Source organism: Pinus tabuliformis, chromosome Q (genome assembly GCF_031772625.1).
Source record: "Pinus tabuliformis cultivar Carrire ecotype Pingquan chromosome Q, CPIR1, whole genome shotgun sequence".
In the NCBI taxonomy this organism is placed as follows: domain Eukaryota; kingdom Viridiplantae; phylum Streptophyta; class Pinopsida; order Pinales; family Pinaceae; genus Pinus; species Pinus tabuliformis.
In genome coordinates, this window is record NC_142296.1 from 341981244 (window position 1) to 341995758 (window position 14515).

Genomic DNA, 14515 nt, shown 5'->3' on the forward strand with positions numbered 1-14515 from the left:
AAAGTTTATCTTGAATCAAGTTTCAGTTTTCAAGGCTCAGCACAAATTTCACCTAAATACCCTAAAATGCAAGCTAGCATGATGAAATGAAACTTTTTTCAATGGAAATCTATGCATGGGAGGGAAGAGAACAAAGAATATGCAACATACAAGATGCAACAAACAAGATTGTTAAACAATTCCCCTAATGAAATTGTTCCTAATTATATTTCAATCGCAAAACCCTAAGTGCAATGTATGATGCATAAGATTTTTCTTTTCAATTCCACTTAATTTTTAGATGAAAACTAAGATATTTGCATAATCATCAATAAAATAAACTATTCAGAACGATCACTAAAACAAAAATTCCTTCAAGCAACCCAATGATCAAGCAATCAGTTTGCTAATGACCTAATGACAAGAACAAAGCAAAATCTAGACAAATTCTTAACAAAGGCACACAAATCCAAAAGAAAACAAGATGAAGGCTTTTGATAGACCAAGACACACTCAGGGACACAAGGAGGACCAACTGGAACCAAGTTAATCAAAGAGAAAAGCATAAAAGGTATTTTTTTACATGAAACCGGGGTCAGCATAGGTGTAGATAGGCTACCATTGCTCTGCAACGCAAGTGCAGAGAAGGCCAAAGAGCACTGCAATGCTCTGTCAGCAGATCAAGGAGACCGCTGATAAAGGAAAAGCCAGTTTCCGACACAAAAAATCAAATGCAACTCAATGAACGGTCTTCCTATGGTCAATTTAGACTGAGTGAGGCACTAGAGGCCTGTTCAAAAGGTGTAATAAGGGCTAAGGTCAAGGAAACCACTAAGGGATTGAATCGATCCCTAGTATGGTCACCAATTTATTATGCAGAATTTACGACTGCAGACAAAAATGTCTTCTCTAGACCTAGTGGCATGATCTAGAAAAACAAAAACCAAATAATATAAAGTTCCCCTTAGAGAAATATGAGAATGGAAAGATGTTTACCTGTGATCTGTCGCAAGCTCTTCTCTCCTCTCGGCTTGTAAGCTCCAACCGTAGCTTCAATCATTATAATTAGAACCTGCACATACAATAAACACAAGCCAAAGATCTATGACATCTATGTAGCATTATCTAATCACTCTATTCAATGGATCAACATAACATTGAAATATATGAATGTAAACATAACATAACACATATAGGAAAACGATATACTCTTTGTATTAATATGAAAGGGAGAGAGTTTACAACCAAAAATGGAAGTTAATCTTGTAGAGATCTCCCCAAGTTGACTTATCCTTCCTTGTCACAAAGCACACCTCAATGTCACCCTAATGCATGGAGATGATAACTCTCTTAGGTTCAAAGCAGTAACATGAGGGTATGATTAGTCTCCAAAATCCAACCCTGATGTTGTAGATGGCTGTAGATTTATAGGAGAGTGTGGTAGTTTAGGAATTCTTATCCATTTACCAATCTAGGCTTGAGATCCACTCTTGATGGGAGGATGAGCTCAAGGGATAAGAGGTGAAATATCCAAGGTAGGATCAGATAGGATTCAAAGTTCTTATCCAAGGTAAATGGTTGAAACAACTCCTGGAAGATTCTGGAAGAGGAAGCTTCAGGATTCTTTTTATTTTTCCCGAATTTCTAGAATCAACGCACCCCCAAAAAGGGACAACCTACTGCTAATCATTTCTGGTGTAGAACTGGGAAACCTACTACTGAATGCAGGTCCCTAAACGGACAGGGGGCGTTTGGCCTTAAAAGCATTGAAATGAAGTAATCAGACCCAAAAACCCAGGGATTTGAAAGAGTCACGATTAGGCCTTTGTGTAGGGATAATGACAAGGTGTTCATGGATGTTGATTAATCAAGTTTGTAGGCCTATTGACCAAATGCGACAAAATGGCCTATAACAAGTAGTGCAAGGATTGTAGTGATGGAAATTGGATGTTGACTTTGATTTTGGCAGTGGATTTTTGACTTCTTGGGTAGGAGGTGAATCCTGGTACTAATTTGAGGGTGGAGGTGTGAGATTTGGATTCCCTTGTTGTAGATGCATGCATCATATAATTTTATTTGTTGGTTGAGAAAATGTGCATATGTATATATGTGTATATTATTGTAAATATTGTATTGAGTTGTGTTTTATAAAATGTTAGGCCCCTATACTACTAGTGTAAACCCTATTGTTATTAGTGCAACCCCCTTATTATATCATTGTCCCATGTAGTCTCCATATTGTTATTATTGTGCCCCATAGAATCCCACTATTGTTGTTTTTGCGCCCTTATATTGTTATTGTTATGTCGGCTCTGATTATATTATGACCCCTTAGACTCCTATATATAGAAAGGAGGTCTTGTCATTTGTATCATCCAAGAATTATTCATTTGTGTAATGTAAAGGAGGTTTCCCCCTCGAAGAGGCTTATTTATAAGGCGTTGATCTATCTTTTCTATCTTTTTGTGAGCTGGTTTCATAACATTTGGTATCAGATCTTTGGATTCTAGGGTTTCATTGCTCCAAACAGGTCATCGTGGAATTTTCACTATAACTTTTTCGCTATGAAGTTTCAGAATCTACAAAATAAACCCATTTGAGAAGAAACCGGTTTGAACCTTAGGTCCAAATTTCAGATCTTGTCTCATTATATGTTCGGAGATATGATCTGAGGAAGTTAGGGTTTTTGCAAACTCCATAATTTCATCTCAAACAGGTCATCCTGGAATTCCCGCTATAATTTTTTTCTACAAAGGGTCAGACTCTGAAATTAAAACCCATTTGAGCTGAAATCTTAGTGAAGCTTAGGTCCAAATTTCAGATCTTGTGTCGCTATATTTTCGGAGATATAATATGAGGAAAGTAGGGTTTTTGCATACTCCTGAATTACATTCTAAACAGGTGACCTTGGAAAAATCATCATTACTTTCTTTCTGAGCATCCGATTGAAATTTCGTAAGAAGTTATAGAAAGAGGACGGACTGTAGTTATCTGTGTATATTTTTTAGATCCGAAGGTCGAAACAATGACACGTGGAATGTTGTACAAGTTCGCTCTACTCAAACATTATATAATCAGGTCATCTTAGGAGATTGGGAATAACTCTTTCTTGGAGAATCCAATTTTGATCAAACTGGTGGCATTGGAAATATGACTCAGAGGACTACCATAGGAAGAAATTTCAGATCTTGGAGAGCCGCAATTACAGAGATACAACAGATTCAATATCGAGCTCTTACAAAGTGAAAAAAGGTGTGTAGTTTTTTTTTTAAATTTTGCATAAGATTGGTTTGAAAAATTAGTTTTAAGGAATTCAAAGGGCATAGTGAAGTATTATTAGCATTAATTGATGCTCCAAAGAAAGAAAATGGAAACACCTAGTAAGCAACCTGAAAGCTCTAGCATGACTCATGATGAAGAGGAAGAAATGAAACATGATATATCAAAATTACGAGACCAAGTGCAACAAAATTCACTCTCACAAAAAGTAACTGAAGCTAAGATGGATGGTTTAAAGAAAGGCGTGGAAGATAAAATGGATGGTTTAAAGAAAGACATGGAAGCTAAGATGGATGGTTTGGAAGCTAAGATGGAAGGAAAAATGGACGACATAAAGACAAATTTGACAAAGTTGCTACAATAAATGTTTATGAACAGATAAAAGGTAGTAAAGGAAACTCACGATGAGAACAAAATAAATGTTAATCATGATTTCATAGACTGTAATGTTGGATTGAAGACCCACCATGTTCCAAAGATCGATATGAGGAAGTTTGATGGCAAGGATCCCAGAACACGGATACTACAGATGGTGCAATTTTTCGATCTCCATAATGTGCAAAACACACAAAAGGTACGCATTGCAACTTTATATTTGGAACCAAATCAGTTTGTGTGGTATCGATGGCTTTGCTCTCGTAAACAAATTGTCACTTGGGCAATTTTTACGGAAGAAATGATAGCACATTATGAGGATACAAAAAGCAACACCTTTTTTAGCCAATTGATAAATCTCAAACAAAAGGGTTCAATGAGGGAGCACATTGAGGACTTCCAAAAATTGAACATAAGGGTAAAATATATTCTAGAGGAGCATAGGATTGATGTGTTCATAGGGACTTTAAAGGATAACATCCAACATGAGGTTTGCCTTTGGGAACTTGATTCATTGGAGAAGGCATTCAAGTTGGCAAGAAAAATGGAAATCAAAATTATGGCAATAAGGAAGCCTACCACTCACAACTATGGAAGTGTTGTTGCCCCTAGCCTTCCACAACCTACAAGGTTGACACCACAACAATTGGAAGAAAAAAGAGAAAAAAGGATTTTTTACACTTGTGATAGAAAATACACTAAAGGTCATAAGTGTGTTGAGAATAAATTATTTTACATAGATTGTGAAGAGGAGGAAGAAAAGGAACAATAAACGTCAAAAGAAGATGATATACATGAGGAACAAACCCTAGAGAAAGAAGAAATGAATCCGACCATATCTTGTAATGCATTGGCCGGAATTACCACTCCTCAAACTATCAAGATAGAAGGACATATCAAGAATAAAACGGTAATAGTGTTGATTGATTCGGCCAATACCCATAATTTTATTCATTGTAAGATAGCCAAGGAATTGAATTGCTTCCTATATCCAGCACCGGAGTGTCAAGTGATGGTTGCAAGTGGAATAACCATAAATTGCTCTGGAAAGTGCCATAATATCAAGCTATCCATGGGAGAATATGAATTGAATAACCCGATGCTTTCCATTCGAATGGGTGGTGCTGATGTTGTACTAAGAGTCCAATGGCTACAATCATTGGGTACAATAACTTTTAATTTTCAAGAACTTTTCATGAAATTTTCTTTGAAAGGAAAGGAAGTTGAATTAAGGGGTATCATAGGGAAACCGAGAAAGATAATCAGCTCTAATTGAATGACAAAGCTTCTAAAGAAAGAACAAAGAGGCGTAATTGCACAATTATGTTTGCTAGAGGTTCCCACACAGAAATCATCTATTTCTCCAGATCTCCAAAAAGTATTGGACAATCATTCCAAGGTATTTGAGACTCCCAAAGGCCTCCCACCTATTCGTGGTCATGATTATGCTATTCATTTGATTCTAGGAAGTGTTCCTCAAAAAATCAGGCCTTACATATATCCATATGCCCAAAGGAGTGAAATTGAACGTATGGTTGCAGAAATGCTAGAGGTTGGTATAATTATCCAACCAAATTTGATGAACGAAGCAAGGGATGAATGGAAGAATGACAAAGCAGGGTGGGAACTCATTCAAAAGTTGCAGAAGATCCTAGTTCAAACAATATTTCCAGAATTTGACAAGGAAGAAAAAATCATATTGGAACCTGAAGCAGTCACAGAACCGAGAAATCAATAGCTACGAAATCGATCAATTTCAGAGTATCTCATCAAGTGGAAGAACTTACCTGCTAAAGATTCCACATGGATGGATGATAACTTTATACAGAAGAATCCAGAACTACTCAAGCGTTGAGGACAACACTTTTTGAAGGAGAGGGGCATGTTAGGCCCCTATACTACTAGTGTAACCCCCTTATTATATTGTTGTGCCCATGTAGTCTCCATATTGTTATTATTGTGCCCCATAGAAGCCCACTATTGTAATTGTTGTGCCCTTATATTATTATTGTTATGTCGGTTCTGATTATATTATGACCGCTTAGAGTCCTATATATAGAAAGGAGGTCTTGACATTTGTATCATCCAAGAATTGTTCATTTGTGTAATGTAAAGGAGGTTGCCCCCTCGAAGAGGCTTATTTCTAAGGCGTTGATCTATCTTTTCTATCTTTTTGTGAGCTGGTTTCATAACATAAAACTCCATAGACAATATGATTATTTGATGGTTGAAGCAAATGTGCATAAGTATATGTGTTTGTCATTGTAAATACTACATCCAGATGGTTTATAAAGCTCCATAAACAGTATGGTGTTCATGGTTTCAACAATTTGGTATGATGTAAATGTTGCATTGAAATATGTTATAAAGCTCCCCAGATAGTATGTTTTGCTAGTTATAAGCGTCATTGAACATCGAGAATGGTGTTCCCCCAAGGGGGAGGGGTTTGTAACAACCCCTGGTTGATTTTCCATGTAAATAAAATAAGGCCAATGTCATGAGACACATATTCCAAGTTGAATGGTGGGCGAACATCATAGTGGGCATTACTTGTGGTTAATTAATGGCTATGGAAATTGGCAAAGACATTGGCAAAGACAAGAGATAAAAATTATCATTTAATTACGAGAAATATGGAAAATAAGAGAAAAGGAAGGTGAAGAGACATAAATTTGCATGCAAGGGAAATTAGAGGAAAAATGAAGGAAAATGAAGAAAATGAGACATCAATAATAAAAAGGCACCTGAGAATTAGTTGACAACTTTTTCTCATTCTTTGATCAGGATTAATAAAGGAGAAGGAGCAAGTGTGCAAGATAAGTCTTGGACTTAGGCATGGATTGTAGGTAAAAATGTGCATGTGAGATTTAGCATGTTGGTTTTGGATGTGTGGTATATGCATGTGGTTCCTTGGTTATGTGATGTTATTGGCATGAATATTTGCCTAGATTGACAATGGTTTTAGCGTTGCCTTTCCATTTCCTGGATAACCATGGTGTTGTGGGTTTTTTCACTTACTTTTTCTAATTGGTGCTTAGGTTCCCTATGGTTGTGGGTTAGAACAAATGCTTTGGAAGCCCTAGAACAACTTGGGTTGAGTTACTAGTTCTCGGAGTCGTATGTTGGGACAAACACCCTGAAGCCCTTGGTGGGTTGAGTTAATAGTTCATGGAGCCTTGTACATCTTGGGTAGGGACTTATCTAGTTGATGGAAGTGATTTTCAGACCGTAGAGGTGGAATCACTGTGGTTGAGGGTTGAGGTGGTTTGGCCTCTAGAAGCCCTGGTTTGGTTTTGTTTTGGTTTAACCCATGAGATCCCACATTCATGCCTAGAATATGGGCGAGGGTGATTGGATGAAAGAGAGATTTGGTTCCACCCAATTTATGGTCGGGTGGTACGTGGAAGTCTCTCAGTGGGCATTTTCATATGTTAATATGAGATATTTTTCTATTGTGATCTATGAGTTTTTGTATTGATTATGATGGTGATGTTATGGCTCATTTTCCATGGTTTCTATTCTAGTTATATGATGTATTCTATTTATGACTCTTGACATGTTTTGATAAGTTATTGAATGGTTGACGAATGCACGGGCTAACAAGTGTTATTACAACTAGCTAGAGAGGGGTTGGAGCCTTCTTGGTGACTCTCAGATGAAGATTACTAGTTCATGATCAAATATGCATTAATGACCTCTAGATTATATGTTTGCCATATGTTTGATGAAATTCCTATCATGGATCAGACATGTCTAGGTCAAGTATTTGCTTGAGTTTTGATTGAATAACATTGTCATTACCTTTAATTGCATTATGGAAAGTTATAGACAATTATGGGCAATGGTTTGGAGGCTATCCTGAAAAGGTGGCACAGATCCCGAAATCACATGCTCAGAACTGGAGGATTTGGGTCATAACTGCATGGAGATAAGCATGTGAGTGCGGTTATATGCTTCCAACCACATGGAGACAAGCCTGTGAGTGTGGCTATAGGCTTCCAACCACATAGATGCAATGTCAAGGGTGCGGTTATGCAGCTAGGTCAGATAAAAAGGGCTCCAACTAAGGGATTGATCACATGTGGTGGTTGTCTAGCTCCTGAGTGATCTGTAGTCCTTGTGGGATATCAATACGTTTTTGGTTTATCAACCCCACTTCCATAACTAAAACTTGGAGGTTGGGTCATATCATAGTGACACTCGACTCATGTTTACCTTCGAGAGCTTGTAAAAGTGGGTAAATGTGGGAAGAGGCGTTACAAAATAACTAAGGAGGTTACTTTCAGGTTGGTTGCTTGTTATTTTCCCCCAAAAAACTCCAATATTTATAAAAGAAGCAATTTAGACAAGGAAGACTTGTATGCCTCATTGAGAAAATATATATGTTTACTTAGCTCCATTGGAGAAATAATGTTCATGGGTGACTTTAATGCTAGGACAACTAACAACCAATCTCTCCAATTGAACAATGAAGGCAGAGGGGAAAACAATCCCTTATGGTTGGAAGGAGTGAAGGTCATCATGGGAAATATATTCACAAGATGGAAATGGGGGTGTGGCACACTTTGGGGTAGAATATCTAAAACTTTGTAATTTGTTTGCCATGGTTATTTACAATTGAATAAGAGGGTGGCCAACTTCGAGGGATATCACATGCAAAAATTACAATGGCTAATGTGTGGTAGATTACGTAATCTACTCTCAAAGTTTTACTTCTAGAGCGTTGACGTTTGATATTGGGGACTGTCTTATTGAAATGAAATTTGATCATGCACCCCTATTTGTTAAGTTGGACTTTGTTCCTACTAGTCCACACAATAATCAAATTCTTGGCATACAAAAGAAAGCTCTTTCCAAAGGCAAAGTCCTCATGAATGAGGAAAATAGGGAAAGATTTAGTGCTGCTCTTAAGTGATAGTTTCAGGTTATAAAGTATAGCATGGAATATGTGACAACCAATGAGGCAGGTGGTCATGTTCATAGTAGTTTGTTGATCCCAACAATCCACAAGGCCTTAAGTGCATGCAAAAGGTCTCATCCCAAGAAGAGGGCTACAAGTACATTTTCAACAAATTCATGGTATGATGAAAAATGCAAGGCAACCAAGAGCTCGCTAAAGGAGAGAAAATTCAACAAAGAAAACAAGAAGAAATATGAAAAATTAGAACAATAAAAAAAGTATGTAAGTGCAAGAAGAAAGGAGTTAATATCTCCTAGAAAACACAATCCCAAAGGATTTTGGAGAGAATTACAACAAAGGAGAAAGCAAACTAAAAACAATATGTTCAATGGTTAGAGTATGCTAGGCTCCTCTATGAGTAGGTGCACGAGAAATACACTCCTCCCATAGTGAACACATCAGTGGAACTCTTCACAGTGGATGATATTAAGCAAGGAATAAAGAATTTAGTAAGTGGCAAAGCGGAGGGCAAAGATGGGCTTCATGCTGAATTTCTAAAATGGGGAGTTTAGCTTCTTGCTTCTTATATAAAATTAATTTTCAATGGGGTCATCCAAAGATTTTCCAGGAGAATGGACTACTAGTGTGGTCATTCCTCTCTTTAAGAATGGAGATATCAATAATCCTTCTAACTATCACACTATTATGGTCAACCCCCTCACAGACAAGCGTTTTGGGAGCATGATAGAGTGAAGAATCAATAGTTGGGTAGAAGATAAGGGAAAAAGGGCAAAAGGGAAAACAAGTTTTAGACCTAGGCACTCTACCATTGATCATTGTGTCACCCTTAGACATTTGATAGAGAAAATTTAGGACAAACAAGGTGAAACAACCTATTGTTGTTTTGTAGGCTTTTTACACATTGCTTAGAGACAAACTATGGAATAAAATGGAAGAGTAGGGTATCCTAGATGGATATAAAGTTGCAGTTCATATATTTTATGAGAAGGTTACAACTAAAACATAACAAGTGAAGGAATGTCGAAAGGTTTTGGTAGTGATATTGGCGTTAAACAAAGATGTCCTCTATCCCTCACTTTGTTTGGGTTATAAATTAATAGGCTAGACGCTTGGTTAAGCAACGTGGAAAGAGAGGGTGTCCATTTAGTAGGCTATTTGGTGAAGCTACTTTTATATGCAAATGATCTTATTCTAATTTTAAAAACAAAGCATGGATTAAGAGAACACTTAAAGGCCTTAAAACACTTTTGTCAAGAGCTCAGGATGAAAGTGAACATTGCCAAGACCAAAATCATGATATTCTCTTTAGGTAGAGAATACAAACCAATCACCTTTCTTTTCGAAGGTAGCCCATTGGAGATAATGAAAGAATACAAATATCTTGGGATTGACATCCAATATAAGCTCAGTTGGGAAACTTGTAGGGAAAAAACGATACAAGGAGGATGCAAAGCCTCAAACTTACTCCAAAACAGGTGCAAAAAAGGTTGAACTTTGGGATTGAAAAACCAAAAAAACCCTTATTGATTTGTTGGTTACACTGGTTGTTCTCTACGGTTATGACGTATGGGGAAACAACAAGTCAACTTGTAGCTCGAGACAACTAGAAAGAATCCATAAACAACTAATACTAGCAATCTCAAAGTTAAAGCCACAATCCCGTATGAAATTCTTTTAGCTGAAACATGCAATTTTCCGTTGGAGGTGACAACGATAATTAGGTTAATAAGCTATTTAAAGAAGGCTGAAAACATGGATAACCAACACTGGCCCAAGATAGTTATGGAGGAGGAGTTAGATCGTAGGAAGAAAACATGGATGAAGCAAAACAAAAAGTGGTTGAGTAAGTGGAGTATCAAACTACATGAATGTCCTAACACCAAGGAAGAAATAAAAAATTTCGTGTTTGAAAAATTTAGGACCGCCATGTGGACCAATCATAGTGGGCGTAAAAAAACATATTACATCAAAGAGTTTAACCCAACTTGTGACCATGGTGAGAAAACATATTTAGGGGCTATTAAAGGAAAAACAAGGTTGTTAGTTGCACAACTTAGAACTGGATCACATCACCTTAGATGTGAGACTAGTAGGTGGAGAGTACCCAAGGAAGTTTGGGAAGAGAGAACTTGCATATTCTACAATAAGGGTGTGGTGGAGACAAAATAACACTTTGTCATGGAAGATGCAACCAACGAGGATATCCACATTCAGTATGAAAACAATTTAAAAATCGACAACATAAACCATCTATTTGACGAGAATAAAATCAACTAGAATAATCTCATTCTAATCAAAATCTACTATTAAAAAAAATTCAACTCGAACAAAATATGAAGATGAGGTAGGGCGGTTATACTCGGAGTAACGGTTAACGTCATTAAAATCAATCCACGAATCCATCCACAATTTCCAATTTAGGGCAAATGTACATCCCACAAACACAATTTCCGATGTCCGATGGGCCGAGACGCCACAGCATCGTAATGCGATGGCCCCTTAGGGTAAGGGACGCCTACCGATCGGGATAGCCCGCCGGGTTTATAACATTTCAAATGTAAGTCAAGACTTTATTGGAGGGATGGCTTCCTCAACTACCCATGAGGCAGACCGCCGAGCTTTCCGCCCCTGATCAACCACAGCTAACGGTCACATGAATGAGGCAAGGACAACCCTTATTTCTTCCTCCCAGGCTTTACTTTTAGCGTCCTAGGACGCATATGCCCACCTGGCTTTTCTCAGCATTATAACTTTGCACGGTTTATAGGTTTATATGCTTCCAGCAAATTCTGTTCCAAGATTTCCATGGATGAATCATAGGCGGCTCTCTTATGGCGTTTGAAGTCCACCCAACACCTCCAATGGGAAACTTTCTGGATCAAAACTCTGTCCGGTAAGTCCAAATATAGACCCATCCAGTTTTTTGTTTTTTTTGGGTCAGGGATCTTTTAACCAGCTAGTGACGAACAGAGATTAACTACTTGCTTCTTTTTCTTTTCGGGGGATTAGTTTCGATCCTTTTACTGAGATGAGATGTGATCCAAAAACACTGATAAATCCTAGAAGGGTGTTTATTTTTGTGAAATTCTTTTTTCTATAGAAGAAAACCCACTGAAATCTCCAATTTAAGTTCCCTGGTGTTGTGGCAGACCCACAGCAATATCTGGATTTGTTGTTTGCTTGATATATTTTAATAGCCGATTAGAGGCAGATAGTATGGCCTGGGCAACTTTGTTTAGCGATATAGCACAGATTTATGCAAGGATTGATAAGGCAGAGCATTTTGGTTATTGAGAGAAACTTCGGGATTTGGAAGGAAAAGAAGCAGGAATTATGTTTCCAATTCCATATTCAAGGTTGGTGGTTTATGCTGTAGTATCTGTGGCTACAAGCTTCTTGGTGACCACATTTAGGGTTTCTATATGGATTTTGGATGGTATACACACCTATATTCACCCAGAGAATGTTGGAAATGGAAGCCAAGGAAATGTAAGAGCAGCTATCAGGAGACCTGGAACATACATGAATGGTCAAGATGCAACCTCCACAATGGCTTCTGGTAATAGGGATGCGGTGGATAACTCTACATCGAATGGAGATGAAAGAGAAATTGGATCAATGAGAAGTGGTGAAATTCAGACAAAGGTCAAGGGCAAATTGAAGGAGAGGTCGAACCGTGATGCGCCAAAGGGATCAAGGTGGAAGAAGGAAAAACAGAACGAGAAGTTTTCATTCGATGAAACTAATGCTCAGATGTTTCGGCTTAGACTAGGAGATTCTCAGCTCCAGAGCCGGCAGTACTTCACTGAATATGATGAAGCCATCATCTATGCTTCATTGGGTCTTTGTAACCTTCTCGCTCATCAGTTTCTCCCCGAATGGTCATCTTCTGATGACAAACAATCTGCTGTTATGTTTTTTCAGGGCGACTTGGTTCCGTTTCTTGTAGGCTTATATGCCATATATAAGTTATCTAGACTGCTTGGCAGGATGTCTTTGGAGAAGTCGGCATCAAAAAATTCAGAGCAGCTTATGAGTATTTTTGTGGGTCTTTTAGGGTTCCTTGTATCGCTTACTGTTCTCTTTGTACTTGCACCTGGTTCAGTGGATCTAAAAGTTGGTTCCACAAGCATTGCAGAATCAAAAAAGAATGAGGGAAATCAGGCGGCTTTTCTGTTTGGTTTTATGAAATTTTTCTTAGCATCTTTTGCTGGTTGGCTTTGTGGCCTCCTCTTCAGCCCTGCTCACAAGGCTGTTCGGTCATTCTGGCTGGGTACTGACCAACTTCAGTGGAATCTGTCTGTCATTGGTTCTGGAAAACTAACTCGTACTTTATTCTACTTGAATATTGTGATGCCCGTCTTCACATCGTTACTTTGGATCAAACCTATGGCTGATATATTCATCTTACAGTCCAACGGGCATCAAAGTTTCGGTAGTGGTAATTCTAGGAGTTTTCCATCTGATTTAGGCGTGCAGAGAATCCAGTCTGAAATTACAGATAAACTCAGAGACCCTGGGCACCAGAAAAATATGGTAGCATGTATGGAAACAAAAGGGGATTTGGAAGCTTCTGGACCCTTGTTTAGTCATTATGAGCATATGTTATGTCAGAGGCAAAATGGAGAGATATCTGGTCCTATGAAGAGTCAAAATCCAAGCTTAGGCTCTTCTGATTTTGTTATACTTAATGGCGAAGGAGAAGATACAAAATGGTACTTCTGGAGAAGGTTCTATTCATCCTACCAAGAAAACTGGACTCGGCAGATTGGCATGCCTGCTGAAGTTTTTGAGCAATTTAGGATTTGGTGTTTACTATGCACAGCACTGCTGCAGCTGTTACTGATACGACCCAATTTGCAGATGTACTTGAATGAAGCTGTCTTAATTTGGTATCAGAGGCTGCATGGCAGCAGGGATCCTAACCTAGATTTTAGCAGGGCCAAACTTTTTCTACATAATTACTTCATTTGTCAAGTTGCATTACAATTCTTTATACCAGCTACTCTTGTGTTGCTATTTGTAGGCCTATCTCAGATTAGAGGGAGTATTTCTGGTGGTCTGTCCTTGCCTGGAAGCTTTCTCTTTTCATCATCATTTTGTCAAGAAGCAGCCCTTTTCATGGCTTGGTGGGTCCAATCTGTATGGGCTGTATTAACCTGCTCAAATCTTGCCCTTTACCGTCTTGGGTTTTTGATAGTCTCGTAGCCTGCTCACAGGTCAATGCCAACAAATGAATAAATTAAGTTCAATTGTTTCTTATTCCATGCTCTGGAAATCTACAATATTTGGGATATTTATTTTATGCAGATTTTTCTATATAAATTTAAGAGAGCAGAACTTTCCCATCTTCAAGATTTGCTTTTGTTTTGTTATGCCAGGTCAGCTTGCTTTTATGCTTTGGATTCTGATTTGGCGCTCTACATAATGTGCATGATTAGTGTTTGGAATTTGCATTCGTTCTATTCCTATTGTTTCGACCTTATTTGTATTGTGCATTATGGGTTGTAAGCTCATTATTAATATAGGAAGATAATGGAGTTCTTCAGTTTTGCAACTCTTCTATCACTTGCCTTTCTTACCGTGTAGACATATTTCATTCAGCATATTTCGCTCTCTCCCAACATTTTTTTTTTAATGTAAACATACGATCCTGTAAATTGCTGTCAGTTAGAGATGCATGATTCAATGGAAGAAGAAAACATGTTAAATCATTTAGCTGAACATGATATTTGATAAATCGATTTCCATCTTTCTCCAAACCTTGTTTTCCCCTCGTGTCATATGAGCTGTATCGTTCTTTATCATTCCTGTTACCTTCTTCTTTGGTGTTCTGTTTTTGTTTCTTTTTGCTGCTTAACTCTGATAAGTTGCATGTATTTCGGCACAACATTTAATCTCACAAGCATGCTTTCTTCTATACAAAACAGGTCAACGCTAAGAAACATTATTTAAGAAAAT

At 37.9% G+C, this 14515-nt stretch overlaps 1 protein-coding gene across 1 annotated transcript; it reads left to right on the plus strand.

Annotated features, from left to right (window-relative positions):
* The first annotated feature begins 10996 nt into the window (after nt 1-10996).
* Nucleotides 10997-13909, plus strand: LOC149219594 (transmembrane protein 161AB protein). Its single transcript, XM_089384416.1, has 2 exons — nt 10997-11447; nt 11704-13909. Exon 2 carries the CDS (start codon nt 11888-11890, stop codon nt 13760-13762), a length of 1875 nt encoding a protein of 624 aa, XP_089240542.1. The 5' UTR covers nt 10997-11447; nt 11704-11887; the 3' UTR covers nt 13763-13909.
* The last annotated feature ends 606 nt before the right edge of the window (nt 13910-14515 follow it).

Bases quoted from the DNA above. Each gene is read 5' to 3' on its own strand.
- LOC149219594 (XM_089384416.1), top strand. From the start codon at position 11,888: ATGTTTCCAATTCCATATTCAAGGTTGGTGGTTTATGCTGTAGTATCT.